This window comes from Trichoderma gamsii (assembly GCF_001481775.2).
Source record: "Trichoderma gamsii strain T6085 chromosome Unknown Scaffold_5.2, whole genome shotgun sequence".
In the NCBI taxonomy this organism is placed as follows: domain Eukaryota; kingdom Fungi; phylum Ascomycota; class Sordariomycetes; order Hypocreales; family Hypocreaceae; genus Trichoderma; species Trichoderma gamsii.
In genome coordinates, this window is record NW_020171342.1 from 666,701 (window position 1) to 681,223 (window position 14,523).

At 46.1% G+C, this 14,523-nt stretch overlaps 8 protein-coding genes across 8 annotated transcripts; 6 read left to right on the top strand and 2 right to left on the bottom strand.

The window, feature by feature from the left end:
- Positions 1-1,023: 1,023 nt before the first annotated feature.
- On the top strand, positions 1,024-1,509 carry TGAM01_v202132 (hypothetical protein; the record flags this gene model as incomplete). Its single annotated transcript, XM_024548925.1, has 2 exons — positions 1,024-1,152; positions 1,237-1,509. 2 exons carry the CDS (start codon positions 1,024-1,026, stop codon positions 1,507-1,509), a joined length of 402 nt encoding a protein of 133 aa, XP_024406328.1.
- An 861-nt stretch (positions 1,510-2,370) lies between these two features.
- Positions 2,371-2,933, top strand: TGAM01_v202133 (hypothetical protein; the record flags this gene model as incomplete). The annotated part of the gene is made up of 3 exons (XM_024548926.1): positions 2,371-2,526; positions 2,591-2,838; positions 2,894-2,933. The coding sequence occupies 3 exons, from the start codon at positions 2,371-2,373 to the stop codon at positions 2,931-2,933; spliced, it is 444 nt and encodes a 147-aa protein (XP_024406329.1).
- Positions 2,934-5,378: 2,445 nt separating this feature from the next.
- Positions 5,379-6,212, bottom strand: TGAM01_v202134 (hypothetical protein; the record flags this gene model as incomplete). Its single annotated transcript, XM_018800359.1, has 1 exon — positions 5,379-6,212. One exon carries the CDS (start codon positions 6,210-6,212, stop codon positions 5,379-5,381), a length of 834 nt encoding a protein of 277 aa, XP_018666501.1.
- A 340-nt stretch (positions 6,213-6,552) lies between these two features.
- Positions 6,553-7,438, top strand: TGAM01_v202135 (hypothetical protein; the record flags this gene model as incomplete). Its single annotated transcript, XM_024548927.1, has 2 exons — positions 6,553-6,793; positions 6,876-7,438. 2 exons carry the CDS (start codon positions 6,553-6,555, stop codon positions 7,436-7,438), a joined length of 804 nt encoding a protein of 267 aa, XP_024406330.1.
- Positions 7,439-7,664: 226 nt separating this feature from the next.
- On the bottom strand, positions 7,665-8,720 carry TGAM01_v202136 (hypothetical protein; the record flags this gene model as incomplete). Its single annotated transcript, XM_018800361.1, has 1 exon — positions 7,665-8,720. One exon carries the CDS (start codon positions 8,718-8,720, stop codon positions 7,665-7,667), a length of 1,056 nt encoding a protein of 351 aa, XP_018666503.1.
- A 1,370-nt stretch (positions 8,721-10,090) lies between these two features.
- Positions 10,091-10,954, top strand: TGAM01_v202137 (hypothetical protein; the record flags this gene model as incomplete). Its single annotated transcript, XM_018800362.1, has 1 exon — positions 10,091-10,954. The coding sequence occupies one exon, from the start codon at positions 10,091-10,093 to the stop codon at positions 10,952-10,954; it is 864 nt and encodes a 287-aa protein (XP_018666504.1).
- A 1,797-nt stretch (positions 10,955-12,751) lies between these two features.
- TGAM01_v202138 (hypothetical protein) lies at positions 12,752-13,189 on the top strand (the record flags this gene model as incomplete). The annotated part of the gene is made up of 2 exons (XM_024548928.1): positions 12,752-13,080; positions 13,177-13,189. Coding segments are annotated over 2 exons (342 nt in total), but the record flags the coding sequence as incomplete, so codon positions are not given.
- Positions 13,190-13,333: 144 nt separating this feature from the next.
- Positions 13,334-14,463, top strand: TGAM01_v202139 (hypothetical protein; the record flags this gene model as incomplete). Its single annotated transcript, XM_018800363.1, has 2 exons — positions 13,334-13,842; positions 13,902-14,463. The coding sequence occupies 2 exons, from the start codon at positions 13,334-13,336 to the stop codon at positions 14,461-14,463; spliced, it is 1,071 nt and encodes a 356-aa protein (XP_018666505.1).
- Between the last annotated feature and the right edge of the window lie 60 nt (positions 14,464-14,523).

The following is a 14,523-nucleotide window of genomic DNA, read 5'->3' on the forward strand; positions in this document are numbered from 1 at the left end:
ATCGACCACTGCACTGCAACCACAATCAGCTGATTTTCCTCCAAGATGACTCGATAAGAATTAGATCTTCTTACCTCAGCTACAACCAACCGTAGACTGTGATGAGTATCAGTCTTGGAGGCCCTGGCAGATGCAAAAGAAAGGAATTTGATAATCTAACGTTTCATCGACAGGATTTATATGAACCAAGTATCGGACAGCGGAAGCCTGCCAACGCACCGGAGCTCGGAAAGCCCATTGGTAATGGCCCCGAGTCGAAGACAACAAATCCACGATCCCGCAATCCAGGGGGCTATGCCCTTATGGACGCCCCTTTTGGACGCCGTATCGTCGGTGAAATACACGACATGCCCATAACACCATCCATATCACTGCTACAAAGTACATGTGCCGTCCCCATATGGCCAGGCTGTATTCCGTATTACTATCTTGCGGAGTTTGGGTAATGGAGCCTTGTAGATTCGATCCCGCTTAGCCAATCGTGGTCGAGCCTTGTTTCTCCACATCCACGGGCTCTTCGCAGACCCCGAAGAACCGTCAGCTCTTCTACATAGACGGACAGTTCATAGACCACGATTCCGCCCTGCTTCCCGAATCCTTGGGTACCGCCCTGCCACTTCAGCTTGGCACGAGTCTGCTGCTTGTTGATCAGCCTCACCCATGACTCGATTTGCCGCAAGACCCCTGCCAGTTCTTTAACAAAGTTTGTCAAAGATACACGCTACCTTAATCTGTGCGTGGGTCTATGCGGATACAGATTATCCAAGCGCTACTTTTGACTCTCACTCGACGTTTGACAAAAGCTTCAAAATGTGAGATTTCCACTACTCTTGGGACAGGTCTTTTCCTTGATGAGACAGGATGTAGCTCTTTTGACAGCAGCCATTATTCCTTTCATCTCATATCTCTTCAGTCTTTCGCCTGAGACATATCTCATTCAGCTCAAGTCAAGCTAATGATATCAATTCCAGCCTACATCTTCATACAACACTGGCCTTTTTTCCTTTCCCTTAGAAAACAATCATGAGTTCCGTCGGTCCAACCAGTGCTCCCAGTAAGGTTATGAAGGAAGGGAGAAAGCTCGCGTGCCGGCTCTGCCAAAAGAGGAAGAAGAAATGCAATCGAAAGAGCCCATGTTCTATGTGCATCAAGGTGCGGCCTCCGCCAACTCTCCACTCAAAAGATAAGACAAAAACCAGCGCGCTAACATACTCTTTTTTCCTTACACGTATTCAGCTCAAGGTTGTCTGCCAGCCAAGCACACCAGCACCTACTCGCAAACGGAGGCAGTCAACAAAGGACCTGTTTGCGCGGTTAGCATGGTGCGAAGAGCAGCTGCGGCGTACTATTGACGCCCGCAATCAGTGCGATGAATGCCTTCCATCAACAGAGACATCCGCAGACGAAGTAGCAGAAAAGCTTTCAGAAATCAGATCAGCTTCAAAAGCACCCTCTGCCGCAGCCACGGCCAAGCCATACTCTAGATCACGTCCGGTTCAGCAGAGCTGATAATTGGACACATATACCCTCTAATATTAATACCAAATCAACCTATTCTTCGGACAGAATACTGCTAGTATACAATCCTCAGTTGATGATGCGTTGGATGGAACAAAATACCATCCTCAACAGGCCTATTTCTCACTCTCTCCCTGATTCTCCTCGTAAAATGAAGCTCTGGCCAAACTATCAAAAAAACCTGGGGGATGGCCTCTACTTCGTTATTCTAAAAGTGGAGAGTTGATATTCCATCGCCTCTTATTGGCCCTTCCATCACCCCCAATTGCTTCTTTTGGCCATGCGGAGACGCGAAGATCCAGCATTTTCTTATGGGGCCGACGGACTTTTGAAGCATAAAGGCCCCCTAGTTCGCGAATCACGCGAGGCTGATGGCCCCTAGCCTGCCAAATACGCGGATAATGAAGCACTAGCACTTCTATTTAGTGGGATGTGGAATGATTTTGAGCCTATTGGGCTTAGTTGGCCGATTCTCGTTGCGAAAGTTACCGCAATTGGAGCCGTCTGTGGATCTTCCGCCGCTATCCTATGCGCTCTCCTTTTTCATGACATATTAAATCATCCATTCATGATGTGACTGCTGCTGTCATTGTATCGCATTCAAGAGGCTATCCGATCCCGTCTCCCCTTTTCGGAGGCGGATAGCTTGACGTGCCCGATTTGCCGCCAGAGTTGCGGAAGAAATCTGCAGTATTGTATACCGCTTTCGAGTTTACTGTATGCCTGTCAAGGAGTAGCCGCGATGGTCATGTTTATGATTACAATGTAAAGAGCTTTCATTGGGGTTCTGATACAATCTCGCAATAGGTTGATTTGTAGTGTAGTTTTACCAACAACCCAAAGCTATAGACCATGGATGAAGTAAAGCGTGATCTCTCCGATTACTCACGGTCGATTCTCCTAGCCACGCGCTTAGTCTCAACAAGTCTTTACATCTTCATCGCCTGCTTTTCCATCAAACGGCTCTGCGATGTCCTCAGCATCTTCGACGGCTTCATCATCTTGATGGTACTCTTCACATCAAAACATTTCAGTGATGCTCACGAACAAGTCATATTAACCGGCTCTCTAGTGTCTGACTGCCTTGGTCTACGGCAGTTTAGACGTCATTTTCCCATCACTGTTCGATTCGACACTTTCCTCGTACACGAATACCAGATTGCGTTGTGATGTTATCCTTTGTCTTGGATTCACCATTGCTTCAACTACGCTGAGTAGAGCGGCTTCGAATGAGACACTGCATGAGAGCTTATACTGGGAGAGGGATATGGCTTTGAGTGAGATGCGGCGTATTCAATCGACCTTGTCTGCTGTGGTTAGGTGAGTTTTAGTTGTTGTGGTATATATACGGATGCTAATAAATTCTTGGTTCTAGTACATTTCACATGGGCATGTGCATCTGGCAGCCACTATAATCAGGATCGGTATATGATAGCGCTGTATTACGACGAAGAGAATGGTTGAAATCGTTGGTTTGGCTGCACGGAGTAACCACAAGAAACCAAAATGAACTCTCTATGATCCTAATATCCATTCCATACCGGTTACATAGAGTTGGTTATCCATGTCACGATTTTATTCTCTCATGTCACGTTGTGTACTTGTACCGGATTACAAATGGCTGAACCAAGTTCCCACATCCTTGTCCTTACCATTACGGTATACATCTAAGCAGCTTTTGAGTGTAAACCAAAGTCAAAGGCCTATCTCCATTGCCTATTAGCATATAACATCGTTGCTATACAGGAAACTTTTCTAAGTTATAGTTTACCCGCCAGAGGCCGGCCGAGCTTAAACTCCAGTAGAGAACTCCATACAACAGCCGAAGGCTTTCTCTTCACAAGCAGATAACCAGTATCACGTCATATAACTGCCGTTATTTAGGCAGGTTGTTGCTTACAGCAGTTTTAGCATCCATTCTTTAGAACGTTACACGCAGAGAAGATGACTTACCTCGTATTGAAAGTTGCGGCACGTATATGGCTTACAACAGCTAGAATCGAGCAATCCGCATTTTGCGCCCTATAATCTCGCACTGATTAACACGTTATTTCCAAGGATACGTTTGCGTAGTTCATAGGCCTGACCTTTTACAGACATTTTCCCCCGACAAGAGCCGCGCTGGCCAGAAGCACTATATACGCAAGATTGAACTTCATGTTTTTCTTTGACAATATAATGGTGCGTCTTTATCAAAACTCTACTTAAAGATGCCACTGAAAGGGACGAAAACAGGCTTTTTATAGTCTTCAGTGCTGGCAGCATGCTACATTTAGCCTTACTCATAGGAATTCTACATGACTCCAACCACGTGTTTCACAGCATGAGCGAGCTATCTATTACTTATACAGCATTCATCTTCTGGGGATCACAAACGTAAAATGCCAAGGAAGAATGTTGCTCGTTTCGTCATTTCATAAGGACACTATCCTATCTTGCTTAGACCATGAATAGCTGATTGCTCAAGCTCTACAGACAGCTATGGGGGCATATAAGCCGTTTCTTGCATACCCAAAGTTACACAACCATTCATAACTCCCTCTTTCGTTTTATGTTAACGCGCCATATGAAATACAAGATGGAGCTACCTAAGCTCAGATCTCCAACAGCTTTGGTCTGTTGCCAATGATTAGACAAATTTGCAAAGAGACTGAGAGACATCATAGTGGGATCCGGAAACAAAAGGATAAAGGAAGAAAAGAACAATATAGGGTAATAATGACACTAAAATGTGAACTAATACTGAAACTGTGCGATGATGATGAGCCACGTGTACCTAGAGCAAATAGAGACGATCTGAGGAGAATCTATGAGCACTTTTCACGAAATCTTCTAATTCTTGGCATCTCTCGTGTAGGTGATGCCGGCTCCATGTCCCACATCGTCGATGGACTGGTTGGCTATACGGCCTTTAAACATCTAAATCTTATCGTGAATACTCATGAACATAATGAAGATACTTTGTATCGTTGGTTGCGCAAAATATTTGCTGATCTCAATGACTGATCGTCTGCAGCCCAGTCAGTCATAAACAATATTCTGTAGGACACAAGTCTGCGAGATTTCGAAGATGAAAAGACTGCCACAGGCTATACACAGTCCTTATGCTACTCATCTCAGCTTACTCAGATAGAGAGGACACACAGTCTGCCAAAGCGGGGTCACTTCGTCAATAGAGCGACGGCGACGGCCCGGGCGATGAGCCGAGCTTGAATCTTGCTTTGGACAATCAGACAACCTTGGATGCAGAGACGGCAAAAATCATATGTAAGAGCATATTCACAGCACATTCACAGCATATATTTGCTCTATATTTATCATGCATGTCATGGTCATGTATGTCGCCACCGTCGCCGAACCTCTCCGAGCTAACGTATACCAGAAGTAATATCAAGTTAGCTACTAGTATATCTCTCTTATTTGTTCTTTTCTTTCATAAATCTCCTTTTGACAAGTATGTTGCCTTCAACAACATCATTTACTTTATAGTTTGTTTCTTCCGCCACCGAGTGAACAATATCATCCATCAGCAACAAGGACTTGTCGTAAAACTCATCAAACACTGTCTGACCTTGTGCCATGATTTCGTCAATTTCCCTTTCAGTGTCCGACACGATTTTAACTATAGCAATAAACTCGCCAGTAAACCTTGTTTCTCCAGGCATCCTACGCCTAGTCCCACGAAGGCTAACTTTAACAGATCTCAGCTTCTCAATTATTTCGGCCTTGAAGCTATGATGATATTCGTTTAGAGCAAGGCCAACATTGCCTAGACGTAGAAATGGGGTAAGTCAACGCGATCCTTCACTTATATAGCTTTATGTCGAGAATAACAAAGTGTGGTCCGGAAAGCGATAGGATTAGCCAGACTTACTGAAACCTATCTGTCGAGCGTTGCCTTGATGCATTTTTAAAGAATCCTCTAGCTTCTGAAGAGCATTTTGTAGATCTTTGATCTCTTGCTTCCATAACACAAGTACAGCTAAGTCCTTAGGAATCTGTAGACGAGCTTCTTCAACATCTCTTAAAAGCTGAGCGCAGCTCTGTTCAGTATCATTCATTGCAGATTCGGAGGTTTGGGACGAGTTCGAGTTGGCTGTGTCCCACGAGGAACCGGATTCATCCGATCGGACTGAACCCGTCTCATCAAGTGATTGTTGCCCCTGAAGCGTGTCGTGTTGGCGCACGCGTTTCTTAAAGATCATGTGAAAGAGCCTTCTTCGGAGTCCAAACTTTGCCACGCGCTGTTGTTCCTGCACTTTGATACGTTTACTTTCATCAAATTCGAGTGTGAAGAGTGCGCGTCCCGTGCGCAGCAAGTCTTCCTTGATCCAGTTTCTGAGCTCTTCTGCATCCTGTGTAATTCGCTCGACTTCGTATGAAAGCTGTCCAGTTGTGAAGTTTACCAGATAAGGACGGCAAGCGTGTCTATACCAAAGACTAAGGTCAATCGCTGGGGAGTCGTCTTCATAATCAGCGTCTGCGCGAATGTCCAAAGCCTCCAACTGGACATTGGCCAGAGACTCTTGGCGTTTCACTGCTGGAGCATTGTGCAAAAGAAAGCGAACCTCTCGTATTGGGTTTTGGGGTTCTGGTAGAAGTCGCTGATGTTCTCTTGGGCCGCCTTCTCCGCTGGTCGTGTCTGGCGGTGCTTGAAGGCTACATGTGTGTTCGGGAGGTGCTTGGCCGATCATTGTTACGTAACATTGACGATTTCAAGATGCTGATGCCTAATGAAAAACTCATAAAGTGTAATAGAGATGAGGCCTACTATAGTGAGAATATGCCTCTGAGGTTTATAGTTTGCAAACTTTGGTGCCCTACAGCCTTGCCTTTCTACCCATGATGATTTGGGCACTGATGCATATACGTATGTAACATACCCCGCCTGTGCCGCATCAAAGAACGAACCAGATGCACGCTCTTTCAATTTATGGATACATGTAGTCCCGTGTACCGTATATAGGCTCTTGCCTACAAGGCAACCTCAGCCCTAGCATCGGGCACTCATTGCACTGCTATCGGAACTCCAACATGAACGATTTCCGTGTTGAGCAAGGCCCCGAAAACCTCTATGGCCAGGAACTCACAGACTACATCGCTCAGTCAATCAAAGATGAAGAAGTTTTTCACTATTTCGGGTTCGAGTACTTGCATCGCCTGAACATTGTCTCTCTGCAGAACCAGCTGATTACGCTGAGAGAGTCAATCGCAGCAGGGACTCATAATCGCGATCAAGATCCAGATAGGCTGAAACGTCTTCTCTCGGACTACAGTAAGTCCCCAAGGGACTTCTTTGGACTTCGATTTGACCCTTTCATTTCTACGATCCGTCTAACAAGAAAAACCATTTACAGCCAATGCAATACGGAACTATAATTACGTTCGACAAGGGCAGCGAATATCTGCATATGAGACTGAAACAAGGAAAATGCGCCTGAAGTCGATGTTCCCGTCCATGGTCCTGAGACAACGGAAGACTCGGCCCTTTGAATCCCATTATTACTATCTCCAAGACGGAAATTCGGATTCAAAAGTCGAGTTCTTCCGCGACTTTTTGAGGAGGCATCTGCCCCGTAGGTGGACGTATAACAAGGAGGAGCGACAACACCGGCTTCAAGAGTATCAGCAGGGCAAAGTACCGTTACAGATTTCCAAGAGAGTGGACAAGACGGTAAGACTTGGGGTTTCCCTTCTTGCTGTAGCATCGTTGGTAACTCCCATGTGTATCATGATATTGAACCCGTCGATGACCAAGAGCTTGATTACTTCGTCGCTGTTCATGGTAGCTTTTGCGGTGGGCATCTCATTCGGGATGAAGACGTCAAACTCTGAGACTCTTGTGGCTACGGCGACATACTCGGCTGTTCTAGTCGTTTTTGTCGGTACGAATTCGGGATCTTCGTCGGCGACATCCTAATGTTGAAGGAATTAGATATATTCGCTTCCTATCCGTCTCAAATTTCTCTCTCGCGACTAACAATCTATTTTATATGCTCTGGTATTATTTGTATACTGTTATGGCTTTGTCTTTCTTTTTTCACTCGAGTTTAAGCATACTGGCGTAGGCTTTCTTATTTCCTTTATGCCGTAAAAAGCGCAACTATCAAATGCTGGATTCATAGTATATTATATACAAGGAATTATCATATCGGAACCACTATCTTCGTGGCACTAACACCGGCCTTCAATTTATCCAGCGCAGAGTTTAAACCCTCCAAACCACCAGCCTCAACCTGAATGGGCGGACTAGGAACAACGGTATTCGATTTGAGGCCCTCTGCTAGCCATCCATTGAAGCACTGGTACATATGCTTGTCCCTAACGGTCGTGTCTCCTCCCGCGAAAGACAAGACCGGCGGGAAATTGAACAAGATTGTAGTATTGTCAAGAGTGGGATGATCTTGGGGAAGATTAGGAGAATGTGCAACTTTGGCCGGAGCATCGCCTTTGGTCTCCATGAGGACATCCAGCGTTGGCTGTAGACTATCCTCGACGACGCAGTGTGCGGTGTTGAGCCTGACGCCATCTTTCTGAGTCTGACGAACAATCTGGGAGACCACATCGCTATCTTTGTAGTTGAAGACGGCGTGTGCTCCGAGTTTCTTCATGTACTCGTGGTTCTGAGAGCTGGCAGTTACATAGACGGTAAAACCCAGCATTCTAGCCGATTGAACAGCAAAAGTGCCGACACTGCTCGCGCCACCCCAGATTAAAACTGCCTGCTTGTCCTGCGGTGTATACCGAGTATCGAGCGAGATGCCAATTGTTGTCCATGCCGTCAGGGCAGTCATAACAGCCAAAGGGAAAACAGCACCTTGTTCAAACGAAAGGTTGTCTGGGATCGCAACAACGCCTTCGGCCTGAGCCAAGACAAGTTTCTGAAAGGCTCCATAATCTGGCAAGCCATCATGGTAGAAGTTTGAGGCAAAAGCGATAACTCGTGTGCCTGGGACAAGGCCCGTTGACACGCCGGGGCCTACCTTGGCGACGATACCAGCCACATCGGATCCGATGACCGTGGGATAACTGGGTATAGGAGGGAAGCCGGTGTCCCGTTGGTGCCAGTCGACAGGATTTAGGGCCACAGCCTTGACTTCAATAAGGAGCTCATTCGGACCAGGCTCTGGGGTATTGCGTTCTGCGACTATAAATGGGCCACCCCTTTGAGGGAGAATAGCAGCGTCGTGGGTTTGAGTCATGGTTAGACGAGCTTTATTAAAGTCGATACAGAGAATTGCACGCAAATCATTCAGCCTTTATTGTCAATTGAAGTGCTATTTAAGTATGTATTTGATCTGGGCAACCAGGCGACTCCTTCCGGCTTTTAGACCATGGGGTCCTACTATCTCCGTCATAGATTGTCCTAGCCCCGAGCTGTTCTATGAGTACTATTTTGCAACGTTTAATATGTAAAACTATAGTTTTTAATTGTTTACTTCAACACGGAGTTTATTGTAAACGCCGAGCAAGGTGTATATAGTTTATACTCTAAATGTGTCACCGTAAATCCTTCCAGGTTGCCTACCTATCATAAAGCATCCATGTACAGTTCTTTTGTGCCGGCTCATGGGGCATTAGCCTTCAAAGAGAGTTTCTCGTGACTAGAAGCGAATCAGATGAAGAATGCATGCTGTGAAAAAAAAAACCGCCTTATGGTTCAGCGTCGCTGGCGAGTGGCCTTAAACAGCCAATACAAACAATAAGGATGGGCCTATGAAGCTAATGATACTAAAAATCCCATAGCTAGAACCATCGTTAATATCCCTATATACGAGCGTGATAAATCACTTTTCGATAATGGCTCTCTTTATTTTGCTTGCATAGCTTACACTGCTATTAATTACCTAGTTCGCAAGGAGCCAGTGTAAAAGTTGGCGACGATAGGACATCACGCACACACCACGTTTCCTTCTTGTGGATAGTACCAAAAACGCCATTTCCGCTTACAAAGACGTTTAATGATCCCAATTGATGTTGTCCACTCTATTTGCGCTTCAAATGTTAGACATACTGGTTGCTACGTGTTAGTATCTTCTCTTGGGCGTCTTCCGACGAGGCTTGACCACCTGTAGGACCAAATCGCAGCCCGAGAGCGAGATCTCAGGCAAATAAATCGTATACACGTGTCTTTGTATCGTATCAATTCTAACTCGTTGCGAATTATCGTAAATGTGGAGATTTATATGCACGATAACGCTTGTGCGGCTTCACGATAATGCTTGAGCCACCCTATCATAGTGTCAGGTGTATCGACCGGGAAACTCTTCACCGAGAGCTCTCATCATTGGCTACGAAGAATACTGTAGAGTACGAGTCGGGGAGTATTAAATCCCCTCAATTAACCACTACGGGATATTCTTTTTGTTTTCCATGAAGCACCTAGGTCATCTCGAGAAGCGGTCAGCCCATCAAGCGACATCGAATCTCAGCGTTCTGAAGACGATTTTAATTCGAGCAAAGGCAGAACCGGTGGTTTGGAGGATGCGAGATACCATGGAAACTGCACGAACCGCACGTAAGACTCGCAATTAAGGAGAAAGAGGCCTTGGAAAACACCTTGGAAAAGGCAATGGGAACAAAGCTACCTTACTGGAAGGTCCAAAATATTGCTGCGCTATCTGGAAATTTATGGACATTGGACTCGAAGCAACTGGCCATTGCCAAAGAAAAAGGCATCATTACAGACTTGCCAAACATTAAGACGGCAGAAATCGACGACAAGAACAAATCAGACGCTTTAGTAAAGGTCCTGGCTGTGATGCAAGTCGTCTGGATGATCATTCAGCTCTGTGCCCGAGTATACTACCGTCATCCGTTCGCGCCGCTGGAGCTCGGCACTGTCACCTTCTCAGCTACGGCAATCATCTTGTACATCGTTGAATGGGATAAACCAAAGGATGTCAACACGCCATTTTATGTAAAGGCCGCTTCATCTCCCGTTTCCGAAGATGCATTCAAGGCAATTGTCGAAGCCGCTCCATTTCCATACATGCAGTTTCCACTCGTACAATACAAGCATTATTACATGCCTAGTGTTGCTTTTCATGAGACCTATGGGAGTCTAAAGGTTATTGACGCAAAGTCGTTTGTTGTTGCAATGATCACCGTTGTGTCTTTTGGCGGCATTCATCTACTAGCATGGGATCTCCAGTTTCCCACTCCCGTGGAGGGCTTGCTATGGAAGATATCTGCCATCATGACTATTGCGTGCCCTGCTTTTTACGGTAGCAGTCATTTGCCGTGGTGGGAAAGAATCCAAAAGGACGCAACGGCAAGAGAAAGGTTCCTGATAAATGGCGTCGCTGGGTTTACATCTTTCTTCTACTTCTTCGCTCGCTTGTTCCTGATTACGGAGAGCATTCGGTCGCTGTATTATTTGCCACGAGGGGCTTACATTGCTACTTGGACTGCTGATTTCCCACACCTATCATGAGGTGGTGATCGAGAGGTCATCAATTATGAGTGTCTTATCTTATTGTTGACTTAATGAAGAACACGACAAAGCAGGGAGGCTTTCCATGAGAGTGGGAGAAAGCAGCATCGGAAAAGAAACTAGGCATTCATTTGGATATTGTGCAGGATAATTACTGATGTGGCTGATGAAAAAAAAAACGCGGTTACAGCTCAATGTGAATGATGAGCACATATCGCTACAGATGAAGAATAAAGACCTCGTTCGATTTCTCTCCAATGCTACATGTGCATGTACTCGCTCAGCAGATTGACCGTCATGAGCTTCAAGCTCAACTGACGTGAGGTGCGGCGCTTGCATTGGGTGAAAAGCGCCTTGGTCCCAAAAAGCAGCGCATAGCGTCCCCTGAAGTATAGTGATCGAGCCGCTATAAAACGGCAGTCCCACATCACGTATAGACGGAAAAAGGCGGGGATCACGTCAGCTCAGGTCAAACTCATGTCGGATGAATTTTAAAGCTCCTGCCAGATAAGCTCAAGACATACATCAGTTGAGATGTATCAATAAATACTCACTGCCACCCAAGAACTAATATTGTATTAGCAATGCATCGACTCAAATGGTCGCAATATGTGGTGCCTGTAACTTCTTGGATGGAGAGATTCAAGCTGCTAACTCGCGATGGGCCAATAACAGCGCCTGTTCTCTTTATCCATGTACCCTACATCAAACGCTGCTCTGAAGAAATAAAGTTCTCTGTACTATCTCAGGACACTTAGGAGCTGCAAAACGCAAATCAAGTAAGCTTAAGAAGATAAAGGAATCATCATCGACATTTATTTTACTATTCAGGCTTTGATTATTAAAAATGCATAAAAATTTCGAGCACTAAACACTTTATGTCATCCAATGTTTACAAAGCCATCACCACCCTAAGACACCTGTCACACCAATCTGTGCCATTAATTTTCATTCACTCCAATTTCAGACGACTAGAATCATTTCATTCTCATTTGATTAGATATTCTTCACCTTTGACGTCTGGAATAACTTTCGAGGGAGAATGTAGTCCGAGTGATGAGTAAGGCACGGCGCATAAAGATTGCTGATCATCAGATCCACACATAATATCTCAGCAACGTCTCAAAAGCTTATCGTCCATGGTTAATTCAAAGTTAAAATCCAAGTCTAATTTGTCCAACGGGTCAACGTCCATAAGTATAAATTTTTTTTTTGCTCGTTACCAATGCACATTGCTTCTAATATTCAATTACTTGGAGCTTCGGTATATTATAAAGGCCACAACCCTGCTGTCAAATCTCACATTTTTCTGCTGCATCTCACCAACCCCGGGTAATGCTGCCCGAAAAGGCAAAATATCGCTACGCTACTTACACCCACACCGCAACCCAATATCTACAACCTGATTAGCGTCATCTGTCAGATATTGCGACCCAAAAATCCGAAGTTCCGAATCCCGCAGTGATGTTGGAGAGACATGCGATGCAGCGCCACGGACAAGGTAGAAAAATATACGATGAATCTTTCATGGCAGGGATGCCCGAATATGGCTGGTACGATCTCGATGACTAAGCGATAAGACTACGTGAGCGATAAGCGTTGACAGGTGCAGCTACAGCGAGCAGAAAAGATGTACAAACGTCACTCAATTATCCAACGGTTCTACCAAAACGTTTCTCGTTTGGCGTTGACCTTTGATCATGTAAACATCACCATACAGCATCCATGCTATTTCGCAGGCTCTCAGGAGGCAAGGCTAACTGCTCACTTTGATAACAGGCGATCCTTTCAAACGAATCCACATCCATACAACAATTTCCGCGCGCCTCAGCCGAGCAAAAGCAAGCCAGCGCTTTAGCATCTGCCAAAACGGCATGGCCTAGGAACGCAGATGTGCCACAGGAACCACCAAGATTGTGGCGCCTCCATTTTGGCCAATCTCGTGGCCTTCACCAACTCGCTAATCTGGGGTCTTTGGCGTCGGTGAATCCCTCCATGCCCATCAGGTCGTATTGCAGACCCCCAGTGCGGAATACGGATCGCTCGGCATCGATGCGGCTCTTGCAAAGTCCCCTGTGCAGCTCTGTTGCGGCATGGGGGACTTTTGGATATGGAAATCAGTCAATGTACGTATCCACTGGCGATGGAGCCCTTTTTTTCAGCTGGCCCAGTTGGGCAACGGTCGAAGCAATCCAAGGCTGACTTCAATGGCCGTGCCATAGGCAGCCGAAATGACAGGAAGGGCGTGTCTCCTCTGTTTGTAGGTGGCCAGCCGTGGTGTTTGGATTCTACTTTTTAAGCTTCTTTTCCCGTTTCTTCCTTTCTCTTTCTGATTCATCTGCTCGCACGAGTGTCGAGAACAATAATAACTAATACATCATGCTGCGCCTAGCATTGCTCCCTCTGTTTTCCACTGCGGTTTTTGCCGCTACAGCGCCCACGTTGACCAGCACTGGGTGTGCTGATTCTTCTGGTTTCGAAAGCTGTCAAAAAAAGGCAAATGACAATTTGAGCTCATGCATCGCCCAAGCAAAGAAGGACAATAGCCAACAGGAGATCTTGGGTTGCGGCTGCCAGAACTATGTTGATAACTACAACTGCTATTCCGCCTTCTGCTGGAACCGAGTCTGGGAGTGCGAATACCAAGACTACATCATCGACTATTTCCTCGAGTGCCCCATTGCCAAGCTGCCAGTGCCATATTTCCCGGCCCCCGACAAGGCTGAAGATGCGTGCTCTTGCAACCTAGGCAAGGTCTTCCTCGCCGTCCAGGACGCCATCAAAGAAACAGCAACATGTTCAAATAACGCAAATGGGCCCGATGCCGGCAACAATCTGCAGCAGATTCAGGGATGCGATTGCTGTGAGATCAGCGGAGCTCTGTCATCGTGAGCATCTCAATCTCTTTCTATCTGTCACTCAATACTAACCACGAACCTTTACTCAGATTCTATAACATCTGCCCCGACACTAACCCTACGCTGATTGGGCTCTCCAATATTTCTCAACTCGAATCACAGCTCAATACTCCTTTTGATTCTTGCGGCAGCTACTTGGACACATACGACTGCATTTCCGACCTCGGCTACTCTCTCGACGGAGTCAGCACCTACTATAAGCCAACCAATCTTCCCAAGAGTGGAACGGCTACACTTAGCAATGCTGCGGGAACCGTAACAGCTCCTGCTAGTGGATCTGTGTTTACGTATACGAACGGCGGTGATGGAACTGTTTATACTATTACTGCAGCAGGCGTGAAGGACTCTAGCTCTGGGTCCGGGTCCGGCTCTGGCTCTGGTTCTGGCTCTGGCTCTGGCTCTGGCTCTGATAGCTCACAGACCACAGCTTCTGGCGACGCAGCAGCCAACACCGGAAGCGCGACACAAGGTAGCACCACTGCTGCCAGCCCTACCAAGACTGGATCCTCCAAGAACGGTGCCGCAGTGGCTTCTGCAAGCTTCTACTTGGTCGCAGCTGCGATTGTTATGCCCTTTCTCTCATATTTTTAGACATTTCATACATATTTAATAGATCAGAAAGACAGCCTTTAATAACCAAGACATGGCAGC